The sequence below is a fragment of the Cuculus canorus genome, unplaced genomic scaffold, assembly GCF_017976375.1.
Source record: "Cuculus canorus isolate bCucCan1 unplaced genomic scaffold, bCucCan1.pri scaffold_54_arrow_ctg1, whole genome shotgun sequence".
NCBI lineage: Eukaryota > Metazoa > Chordata > Aves > Cuculiformes > Cuculidae > Cuculus > Cuculus canorus.
Genome location: NW_026527841.1, coordinates 494,226 through 505,484, shown reverse-complemented (window position 1 = coordinate 505,484; position 11,259 = coordinate 494,226). Strand labels below are relative to the sequence as shown.

Sequence of the window (11,259 nt, the reverse complement as noted above, 5' to 3'; positions counted from 1 at the left end):
TCTTGGCTGCTGGTGGTGATGTGGAGCTGCTCTGCTCCACAGCACTGACGGCCAACAGGGACCTCTTCAATTTAGCCTGCCTGGAGTCTTCTGGAGCAGGTGGCTTGACCCCAGGCACAGCAGAGAGGTACTTTCGGAGCTCCTGCAGCAGCTTGGAGGCAGTGGGAAGCTTTGGCCCTGTACTGCATGTTCTACAGGGCACAGACACCCCAACCTCCTCCTGCCCAGACAGCTTGTTTGCAGGCTGCGTCTCTGGTTTCTAGACAAAGAGAAAGACAGGCAGAAGTTCAGTGAGGAGGGAATTCAAGGGGCACGGCCCACCCAGGAACCCTTGGCTCAGCAGGGTCTCTCCTGCAAACGGTCCTCCCTTGTGCCCACCTTCCTCCAAAGCTGCAACCCCTGCCCTTGCAGAGTGGCAGCAGCTCCCAGGAAGCGAGCGTCGGGACTCACCTGGCCCATCACTGGCTGGCTGGGCGCGATGGACACAGCCTTGGCAATGGGTTCCTCAAAGCTCTTGCTGGTGCCGGGTGTTCTGGTGAAAGCAGAGAAGCGCATGTGTTAAGTGTGAGAGGGGCGCCTGCAACACTCTCCTCAGAGATGCACAAAAGAAACAAGGAGGTGAGCTGCTCTTGACCTAGAGTGCTTGATCCACAAGGGCTGGACCTCTCCCTGCCTCCCTGCTCTGAGCCAGCTCCGTCCCACACCCTGGCTCATGCTACCAGCCCTGTTCCAAATGCCGAGAGCAGTGGCCAGAGGGGCTGGGAGACACAGGGTGCTCTCACCTCACGTAGAAAAGCACATAGGCCTGCTGGTTCAGGACCACCTTGAGGTTGGTGAGGCAGACAACAGCATCATTCATTTGGTACCACTGCCCATCGCTGGCCTGCAGAAGAAGAGAGAACGGGGTTGGGTTGCATTTGGGGACCTTCCTGGTCTGAAGAGCAGCAGGAACGGTGCCCAGTGGCAGAGCTCGGCTCCACAAAACCCACAGGTGGCTCAGGGCTAGGAAAGGGGATTTGGCGAAAGAGAACCCACCGGCACCCAGCCCAGAGCGGGTGCCAAGAGAGCGCACTGGGCTCACCTTCACGTAGCAGTAGTAGTGCCCTGAGCGGCAGGAGTACCCAGAGTGCACCAGCACGGCGTAGAGCTCGTAATTCATAGGGTCCCCTTTGTCCTCTGACAAGTAAGGTCGGATGTCCAAGACCTCAGGGTATGTCACGTCCTGTGGAGAGACGACATCTCAGGAGCCCGCACAACAGACCGCTTTCTTGCCGGAGCAACAGCTCAGCTGTCCTCCGAGTCCCCTGTCTTGAGAGAGGAGGGCTCGCTCTCCCCAGACAGAGGTCACAGTGAGCAAGACACCAGGACCAGCTCAACTACCACTGCACAGCTGGAGAAGGGCTGCAGCAGAGCTCGCACCGTGCACCTCCCACCCTGCTCTGGGCCACAGGGCCTTGGGCCAGGAGACAGCCCCAGCTCTGCAGTGCCAAGTACTCACCTTCTTGATTTTGCCTCCACTGAAGATGGAAAAGCGCTTCAGCGAGACTATGAGAACACTGGAGGCTCGGTGGATGCTGAAGCGTTTGATGGCTTGCACTTTGGTCTTGCACCTGCACAGAAAGAGCTCGAGCTATTCCAGCTATTGCATGGCAGATGGAACTGTGATTGCCAGGTGGTTGCCAGCCCTGGCCAAGCGGCTCCAGTGAACGCTTCCATGGCCACGTACCTCCTGGTTTAGCCATGGAGCAGGTAGAGAAGCCCTGCCTGCTTCCCCCTGGCACAGGCCCACACACTCACTTGTCACACATGTAGGCGTTCTCCTCGCACAGCATCTCTGGCCTCACAAACAACTTCAGTGCCTGCTCGATGCTTTCAGCTTCCTGCAAGGACAGAGGAGAGGTCAGGGCACAAGCGGCCTGTCCACGCGACAGCCTGGCTCCCTTCCCAGACACTGGCCCAAGAGACAACACACAGTAGGAGGCAGCGCAACAACAGCATCTGCTTCCCTGCCGCCTGCACTGAGACTTGACAGCAGCAGGTTAAGGAACCCTGAGGCACTAACGGTGCAGCTGCAGCAACAGCCCCTCCGAGAGCTGAGCTCCTCCCCATCGCCACCCTGACACAGTACCTCAATCTCCACCGCCAGGTCCAGGAAGGGTTCATAGGTGTCCGAGGGCCAATTGCACACTTTGCACATCACTGCAAAAGAAAAAGCCATGAGCACTCCCTGACACAACGCCAGCACCCACCATCATCTCAGCACATCGCAGGCAGTGCAGGATTCCCCCTCTCCGTCTTTGGGCACCAGGATTCACCACCTGGCAAGGACGAAGGCCGGCAATTCCACTTTGTGTAGGGGCAGCAAGAGTTGCCAGAGAGCTGGCAACACAGGTTCCTTTGCTGGTGGCAAGGAGCTGTGGACCCACAGCCAACAGCTTTTACCATCTCCACCACAGGCATCACGGCCCGCAGGGATTGCATGATGGACCAGCTGCAGCTCCAGATAATTTACACATACTTAGTAATTTTCCCAAAAGATTTTCCCTGCAAGGCTCTCGGGGAAGCAGCAGCCCCGACAGCTACAGGCCCCGGCAGCCAGCACTCACCACGCGACCGCAGGAAGCCACCAAAGATCTGGTGAACCAGCGTTGTGGTCTGGCTCTGGTGATCCAACCTAGAGACAGCAGCACCGTATCTCACACCGCCCCTCCGCAATGGCCACCCCACGGGCCACTGCTGTGCCCTCAGGACACCTCCCCGCTGTGTTCTGGTCAGCAGAGAGCTGGCAGCCGGTGAGTCACAGCCCCTGTCACTCTGCTCCCCGCGTGGCACAGCTCAAGGGGTGGCACCAGGCTGCTCGAAGCAGCACAAACCCCTGCCTGGAGCTCTGCGCTGGGCACTGCAGGCAAAGGCAATGCAGCTTCCCGCGACACAGGCCTCCCAGGAAGCCCTCCCACCCGCAGCCACAGAGACGGGGCTCAACTAGGAATCACACCTGGATTGCTTGGCACCTGGGACAGGATCCTAAACCCAATGCACCCTTAGGATTTGGTGAGAGGAGCTCAGCTATGCTGGGCCAGAGGAGTCAGGGCAAGGGAGCAGGCAGACAGCAGCCCAGAGCTGTGTCACCGTGGGGCAGAGCTGCACCCCGGAGGCAGCACCTCACTCCAAGCCAACCCGGGGGGACACGTTCACCCCACAGTCCCCTCCCACAGGCACACGGGAACAGTGAGGGGACAGCAGAGAACAGCAGCACGGGCTGTCAAGGGGCCCCACATACTGGGTGCAGCCATCCAGGCAGGCCCTCTGCATGGCATTGATGGTGAAACTCAGGAACTCATGTGCATCCTCCTGGCGGCCTAAGCGGATGTGCGTGGCAATCTCTGTAGGAGAGGGAGGATTCAGTCCCAGCACACGCTCCAACACAGGCAGGCCTTCCTTTTCTCCCTCCCTCCTTCCCTTCCTCCCTCTCTCCCTCCCTCAGGGCAGGGAATATAGGGCTTGAGCCCCCTCAACCCAAACCAGATGTCAGACTCAGGCTGGCCGCGGGAGAAGCCCCACGCAGCCCCTGGCAGGCTCCAAGCGTCAGCTCTGAAGAGCAGTCTGCCAAGACCTGTCCTGATCTCAAAGGTTCTGCTCCTGCATCGCTCACTGTTGCCCTGCATGGCTATGAAAGGGGAGCACAGCTATCCTTACTCTTGATGTTTCTGACGAAGGCCGTGGGCTGTATTGCGCTGCCGCTGCTACTGAAAACCTGCAGTATGTGCTTCTCCATAATGCACAGCATACAAAACTCCCCTTGCTGGCCTGAAGCAGGAGAGAAGACGTTGGGGACAAAGCCAGGAGAGATGGAGGCAGTCCACGGGACAGAGGATCTCTGGTCCAGTACAGCTCAGCCACACTCCGTCTTCCCAATGAGCTTGGTGCTGTGGTGCAGTTCGGGGCCATCCTGGCTTTGCAGGGAGCAGCACATGCCACCCCCAGCTGACGCAGCCCCAGTCGCAGCCCCGGCTGCTGCAACATCCCAGGCGGGACAACTTCCATGTGGATGGAAAACAGATCCCAGGGCCAATCCCACCAGAGCCCTAAGGACAGGGCTGGAGCACCGCAGGCTCCCCTTTGTCACAGCTTGGAGCAGTGCGCACCAGGACACCCCCTGCCAAAGTTCCCCAGAACCAGCGGCGCCTGTCGGTGCGCCGTCTTCTGCTGGAGCACCGCAGGCTCCCCTTTGTCACAGCTTGGAGCAGTGCGCACCAGGACACCCCCTGCCAAAGTTCCCCAGAACCAGCGGCGCCTGTCGGTGCGCCGTCTTCTGCCCTGTGGGTGACTTCACGCAGTCCCCACAGGCAGAGACTGCTCAACCCCCACAAAGCCAGCAGGTCCCATTGGACCAGTCTTAGTCCTGGGTATGCCCAGCAGAGTCAACGCCTTCCCAGACAAAAGGAGGCACAGCTTGGCAACGCTGCTGTCGCTGCGAAAAGTCAAATGGACACAGGAACGACCTCTTGATGGAGAAACGAGGCAGGAGGGAGCAGACAAGGCACGTCCTGACACCCACACACCCTCGCCAGAGCCACTCCTCCCCACTCACAGGTCCGGCTGTGCTCCCTGGACAGCAGGTAGTTAGCGAGCGGAGGCGTGTAGGTGAGGCACTGCACGGTGGAGTTGAGGAAACACGTGTTCCCCAAGTTTTTCAGCCCGGCGCCGATCTGGTGGGTCCGCTGCCACTGCATGGAGAGGCGCTCCACGGGGAAAAGCACCTTCTTGGGCAGAGGGATCCCGTCGCCTTGCATCTGTGGGACATGTTCGCTGCCTGTGGGGAGAGAAGGGTGGTGAGCGGCGAGGTGTGGGCTGCAGGGAGGGCTTCCCTCTCCCTCTCTACAGACGTTGCTGGGCAGGCTCAGGGCTGTCACCAGCCTCCCTGCAGGGGTTGAGCAGCTCGTCCTTACCCTGCAGACGGTTCAGCTGCTCGGAGGTGCTGTGCTCGGTGGGTTCCACCTCCATCTTCTTCTGCCGCGGCGCCTGGAACGGCGTGGCCAGCTCCTGGTGCAGCTCTCGCCCATCCTTGCCGAACTCCAGATGCTCCTCGATGGCGATGGCGCTGCCCGGCGGCTGCGGGGAACGGAGGGGTCGGTCGAGCGGGCGGGGTGGGCGCCAGAGCGTTCCGCTCCAGCGCGCTGCGTCCTGTGGCCACGGCAACGGACCCGACCTCTCGCCTTCCCCCGCGCCCCCCGGACGCCCCATCCGGTCCCCTCCGCGGTCCCCGAGCGCCTCCCGCCCCGCCCCCCCCCCGCCCCTGCCGCCGCGGCGCCGTCCAGGCCGTCCCGGACCGCCCCGCTACGCTCACCGATCCGCGTCGCCGCCGCTCCGCGCACGTGTCGCCGCTCCGCACGGGAGACCGGCGCCACCGGACCCGCCCCGTGTCCCCGCGCTCCGCCTCCCGGGGTGGAACGGGGGCGGAACGGGGGCTCACAGGGGGCGGCATCGCGCTCCTCCCTCGCTCCAACGAGGGCACAGCCTCCGCGCTCCTCCGCCTCCCGGGGCGGAACGAGGCTCGGCTGCAGAGCAGAGCCCTCGTGCTCCTCCTGCCGGGGTGGGACAGAGGGAGGAACAAAGGGAGAACGAGGGCAGAGCCTCCGCGCTGCTCCTCCCGGGGTGGAACAGGGGGAGGGACAGAGTGCGCTGTCTCCTCGCTCCCCCGCTCAGGGGGGAACGAGGGCGGAACGAGGGCGGAGCCTCCCTCGCTCCTCCGCTGGGGTGGGAACAGAGGGAGGAACAGAGGGCAGAGCCTCCTCGCTCCTCCTCTCGAGGGCGGAACGGGGGCGGAACGGGGGCAGAGCCCCCGCGCCTCGTCGCTCCTCCTCTGGGACGGAACGAGGGCGGCAGCTGCGGATCCTCTGCACTCCTTTTGCCGTCGATTGAGGGTTGAACCTCAGCGCTTCCGCGTATATCTCGCAAATTCTCCAAAGGCCGTCCGAGAGCGGGAGCTCAGCACTCCTGCGTCCGGGACTCTCCACCTCGAGAGGCAGAGTGAGAGACGGTTGAGCGCGTCCCCGTCGCCAGGGCAGCGAGTGGGCGGAGCCGCGCATGCCCATTGGCTGAGAGGCCGAGGGGGCGTGGCCAGGGTGCCGAGTCTGGTCTTCCCATTGGCTGTTGTGCGGAGGGGGGCGGGTCCAGGCGAGGCTGCTCGTACCCATCGGGACCCGTTAAGCACGGGGGGGGGGGGGTGCGGACATCCAGCGTCCCTTCATCTCCATAGTGGCCCTGGCAGCCCGGTTCTCATTAAGCCCTATGATCACGGTGGTCCCCGTTAATCCCCGTGGTGGGGGACTGGGACCCCGTTAAGCTTCACGGTGACCCCGGTGGTCCCTGTTGAGCTCTGTGTTAGAGGGGGGTCTCATCCCAGTAAGCCCCACAGGAGGGGGTTCAGTCCCCATCGAGCCCTGTGGTGGCCCTGGTAGCTCAGTCCCCATTAAACCCCGCAGCTGCCACTGCCCTCCCCACTGCGTTGGCTCCCGTCCATCCCTCCCCACATCTACAGCCCCATCAGGTCTCCCCCCTGCCAGTGGACAGCAGGAGAGTGATGAATTCCGGCTTTCCTCACATTTTTTTCTGACCCAGCTTTAATTCCTAGAGTGAAGCTGGCCAGATTTGTTCACAACTTCCAACTTTTCCACACTATTAAACCACTTTTCTTTTCCGGAAAGATTGGAGTCTTTTCAAAATATTTAATTTCATTAAAGCCATCGTGGTCCCTGAATGCTTTTTACATGCTCACAGAACACTAGAACATCTTCACTTCCTCCTAACACCCTGGAAAAACAAGGCAAACTGGAAATTCTCCAGCTCCTGTCCTAGCTTCAGCAGAGCAGAGGCTGTCCATGCTGCCGGTCAGACACCAGCTGAACCTCTCCAATGCCAAACTCACCCCCCTTGCTCTCCTTCACCCGGGTCACATCCACATCTCCTCCCAACTAATGCTCACAGCCTCCTCAATCACAGTAAGGGATTAATACGCTCACAAGGTATCGCTCCAAGCGTTTGGTCCTGTCAGTAATGGTTTTAAGTGCTTGGTTAGTGGGTCATTCGAGTGTTACTTTGCAAAGTCTTTTTGTGTAACCTGGTGTTATCAATTCTGATTTTACCGGACAAATATAAGCTATGGTTTATATGCCTTTCCCAGCTGTGTATGTCATCCAAAGCAGTTGTGTTGCTCAATTAATACCATTTCAAAGATGTATTAGCGAAAATAGGCCTTCAAGTTGCACCTGAAAAAATTCAAACCTGGAACTATTTTGAGTGGAAAATTTTGAATGCCATCATTGAACCTCAGCAAGTCAAATGGCAAACAGCACGTGAGATGTGTTGACCTGATTCGTGTCAGTGTGGAGCAATGCTGGGACCACAGGGTGACATGTAATTTTTAGCCATTCTGTTTGTCCTTGTTCAATGCAGACTTGGGGAAAGCAGGATGGTGCGTATATGGTTCCTATTTGGGAAAAAAAGGGGTCTGCTGTGTTTTTCTGTTCAACCTGTTTGTGTTGCACAAAATTACTGTTACTGCACATGGGTAGTAAAGGGCTTGATTGTTATATAGAAGATCTCTCGATCACCGGAGAAGCTTCTAGAAGAACTACTACGCCTGCGCAACCCAGGGGTGGAGAACTTGTAGGGGAAACACGTCCATTAGGAATATGTAAGTAAAGCTGAGTTATAAAAGAAGTTGCCTTGTATTGTAGGGTGTGCGTTGTGGTTGAGCAGAGACTCCCGGCGCACCCAGCACTGTTTGCTTGCCTTTACTTAATAAATCGTGGACTTTGATTGGAATCCTGCTTTGGTCTAAAGTATTTATCACATCATAGAAGGCAAAACATTGGTAAACATTCTCTCTGCAAGGAAACGGTAGAGTGACCTTCCTGTACCTGAAGGGGCTACGGGGAAGATGGGAAGGGACTCTTTAGCAGGGAGCACAGGGATAGGACAAGGGGGAACGGTTTGAAGCTGAAAGAGGGGAGATTTGGATTACAGAGAGGAGGAAATTCTTTCCCGGGAGGGTGGTGAGGCACTAGCACGGGTTGCTCAGAGAAGTCATGGATGCCTCAGCCCTGGAGGAGCTCAAGGCCAGGCTGGATGCGGCTTTGAGCAACGTGATCCATGCAGGTGTCCCTAACGCTGCCTCCCACCGTGGAGAGGTGAGAACTGGATGGTTCCTCCTGACCCAAACCATTCCAGGACTCCGGGAGATGCCCTGAGGCAGCGGCCGCCGCGCGGCGCCACGGGAAATGGAGTCCCCCAGCGCGCCCCGACGGCGCAGAACTACAGCTCCCGGTGTGCCGCGCGGCGGCCCCCCCTCCCCCCCCCGCGCCCCCTCAAGGTGCGCCCTCCCGCTGGGGCCCATGGCAGCTGCAGTCCGAGCCCGGGGGCGCCCCCTGCCGGCCGTGTGCACCGCGCTCCGGCCCCGCTGCCCGGCTCCCTCCGCGGGAGGCGGCGCCCGCGCTGTTCGCGAACGCGGCGGGTCCCGCTCGCCGCGGGGCGAGGAGAGCGCGGGCGGCGCCTCTGCCGGGGAGCGGAGCCGGCGGCCCGGCCCGGGTCCGGAACAGGGGGCGGCCCCTCCTCCTGCCGAGCCGGCCGAAAGCCCCGCTGCCCGCACCGGACATGGCGGCCGCGGCGCCGGAAGCCGCCCCGGAAGCCTTCCCGTCGCTCCCGTGATGCCCCGTGGTGGCGCCCGTTCGAGCGGCGGCGCCCGTCCCGCGCCGAGCAGGAGGCGGCTTCTCCCCGGCCCTGGATGGCCGCGGCGGGGCGAAGCAGAAGCGAGCTGGGGGCGGCGTGTCCTCCGGGGCGGGTGCCGTTCCCGGGCGCCGTGTGCCGGGAGAGCGGCTGCCGCTTCGCCCGCCACCTCCTCAAGCCCGTCCTGTAGCGGCGGCAGCAGCTCCCGCTGCCCTCACCCTGTATCCAATCTTTTTGCCTGTTTCTGAACCTGTCCCCATTCTCTCTGCCTTTATCTCACCCTGTCTGCGATCTCTCCGCCTGTACCTCACCCTGTCCCTGTCCTCTCTGCCCATATCTCAACCCGTCCCGATTGTTGCTGCCCATATCTCACCCTGTACCTGATCTCTCTGCCTGTATTTCACCTGTCCCCGTTCTCTCTGCCCATATCTCACCCTGTCTCTATTCTCTCTGCCTAACCCTAACCCTAACCCTAACAATGACCCTAACCCTTAAACATTTTGTCTGATAATCGTCACCCATTTGTGTGCTTTGTGGCACCAGCCCCGCAGTGTGGGGTGGTCCCCACTAAGCCCTGTGGTGGGGGTGACTCCGTCCTGTTTAGCCCCGTGGTGGCCCTGGCGGCCCAGTCCCCGTTAAGCCCCGTTGAGGACAGGGACTGGGACCCCATTAAGCTTCACAGTGGCCCTGGTGGAGCAGTCCCTGTTAAGTCCCGTGTTAGAGGGGGGGTCTCATCCCCGCTAAGCCCCATAGGAAGGAGATTCAGTCCCCATCAAGCCCTGTGGTGGCCCTGGTAGCTCAGTCCCCATTAAACCCCGCAGCTGCCACTGCCCTCCCCACCACATTTGCTCCCATCCATCCCTGCCCCACATTTACACCCCCATCAGGTCTCCCCCCTGCAGGGAACCCCTGCCAGTGGAGAGCAGCAGAGTGGTGATAAGGAGCTGATAAGATGAGCAGTTGGGGTTGAGGGCACTTGTGGGTAAGCTCATAGATCCTGGGCTGGGAGCAGCAGTCAGGAGCTGTTCAGAGGGAGCAGGATGAGGACAGTGGCAGCAAGACAGCAGCACCATTGGCCTCTCTGCAGCTCAGCATCCTGGGCAGAGCTGAGAGCTGCCAGTCCTGCCTTGGGCACAGTGTTGCGGTGTGCGGTCCGCAGAGACCATGTCCAGGAAACCAGGTGCTTTCAAGGTATTTCCTCCAAAGAGCTCTGGAGCACAAATCAGAACTTGTCCTTTGTGCTCCTGCATGGGTGGTGAGTTTGGCCTCGGAGAGGTTCAGCTGGAGAATTTCCGGTTTGCCTTGTTTTTCCAGGGTGTTAGGAGAAAGTGAAGATGTTCTAGTGTTCTGTAAGCATGTAAAAAGCATTCAGGAACCACGATGGCTTTAATGAAATTAAATATTTTGAAAAGACTCCAGTCTTTCCTGAAAAGAAAAGTGGTTTAATAGTGTGGAAGAGTTGGAAGTTGTGAACAAATCTGGCCAGCTTCACTCTAGGAATTAAAGCTGGATCAGAAAAAAATGCCAGGAAAGCTGGAATTCTGAACACTCAGCAATGAACCTGTTTGTATGCAAAAGTCTCTCTCATTAAGTAGAAAGGAGGAGTGAGGAGGAAGTGAAGCGTTGGGTATTTGCTACAAAGCAGAGCATACCGGGATGGGGAGTGGGGCAGTGGCAACTCTCTGGATGTCCACCCTGCCCTGGGGGGGCAGGTCCTTTTCCCTTGGTCTTCTCTGCTCCCAAGGGTTAAAACAACTGTGTGACAGCCCTGCCTTGCAGGTGGCCTGGGTATCCTGCTGCACCCTCTGTTGTGGCTTGATCCTGCCTGGTTCTCAGTGCTGTTGTCCTGGGGACTCCTGCAGCAAAGATGCTCTGGAATAGGACAACATCTCACCCCAGGATGAGCAGTACCCTTGCCAGCGAGTACCAAGAAGTGCCATAGGTTTTAATTCTCCCCTTGACTGCCCCGAAGCGATTCCTATAGGATTCGTGGGTGGGTGATAGGTCCTAAACCCCCTGCAAGACACTCTTACGGGTAACCAAGGGCTGTAGGAATTGCCACAATAAAATTCCTGGATGGGTCAGACAAAATCGAAGACCCAGGACCAGAAGAAAGGGAGCAAATTACCAGATATACCACCAGAAAGTCCATTAGGAATAATGATTAGGAATTGGAATAAAAGGGGCCCCAGAAAAGGAAAAAGTAAATTAAAATTGATTCAATATTGTATGATTGAGTGGCCAAAGGAACCTTTAAAACCACATGTTTTTTGGTCTATTTTTGGATCTTTTGAAGACTGGATTTGTCAGGCTTTAAATATACATGTTAATTCAAAGGAACCTTTTAGTCAGGAGGAAAGTGATTATGCAGGATTATGGATTAGGACTTCACGTCCCTTTCCAGCCTCAATACTTACATTAAAAACAGATGAAAAGTTTGAGGAAGAAGAGGGAGATAGGAATGAAAAAGGAAGGGAAAAAGAGGATAAATGGGAGCCACTGGATAACTTTCCACCTCCTCCAGCGGCTGTA

At 58.6% G+C, this 11,259-nt stretch overlaps 1 protein-coding gene across 1 annotated transcript; it reads right to left on the bottom strand.

Annotated features, from left to right (window-relative positions):
* Positions 1-336: 336 nt before the first annotated feature.
* On the bottom strand, positions 337-5,485 carry LOC128850704 (ubiquitin carboxyl-terminal hydrolase 36-like). Its single transcript, XM_054055684.1, has 12 exons — positions 5,348-5,485; positions 4,950-5,112; positions 4,592-4,813; positions 3,697-3,807; positions 3,281-3,383; positions 2,607-2,674; positions 2,129-2,199; positions 1,798-1,880; positions 1,499-1,610; positions 1,082-1,222; positions 783-883; positions 337-532 (listed from the first exon to the last, which is right to left on the bottom strand). Exons 1-12 carry the CDS (start codon positions 5,483-5,485, stop codon positions 337-339), a joined length of 1,509 nt encoding a protein of 502 aa, XP_053911659.1.
* Between the last annotated feature and the right edge of the window lie 5,774 nt (positions 5,486-11,259).

Bases quoted from the DNA above. Each gene is read 5' to 3' on its own strand.
- LOC128850704 (XM_054055684.1), bottom strand. From the start codon at position 5,485: ATGCCGCCCCCTGTGAGCCCCCGTTCCGCCCCCGTTCCACCCCGGGAG. The intron at 3,808-4,591 runs GTGAGTGGGGAG...CTCCTGCTTCAG, and splicing joins CAGGGAGCACAGCCGGACCT to GCCAGCAAGGGGAGTTTTGT. The intron at 884-1,081 runs GTGAGCCCAGTG...CTTCTTCTGCAG, and splicing joins ACTACTACTGCTACGTGAAG to GCCAGCGATGGGCAGTGGTA.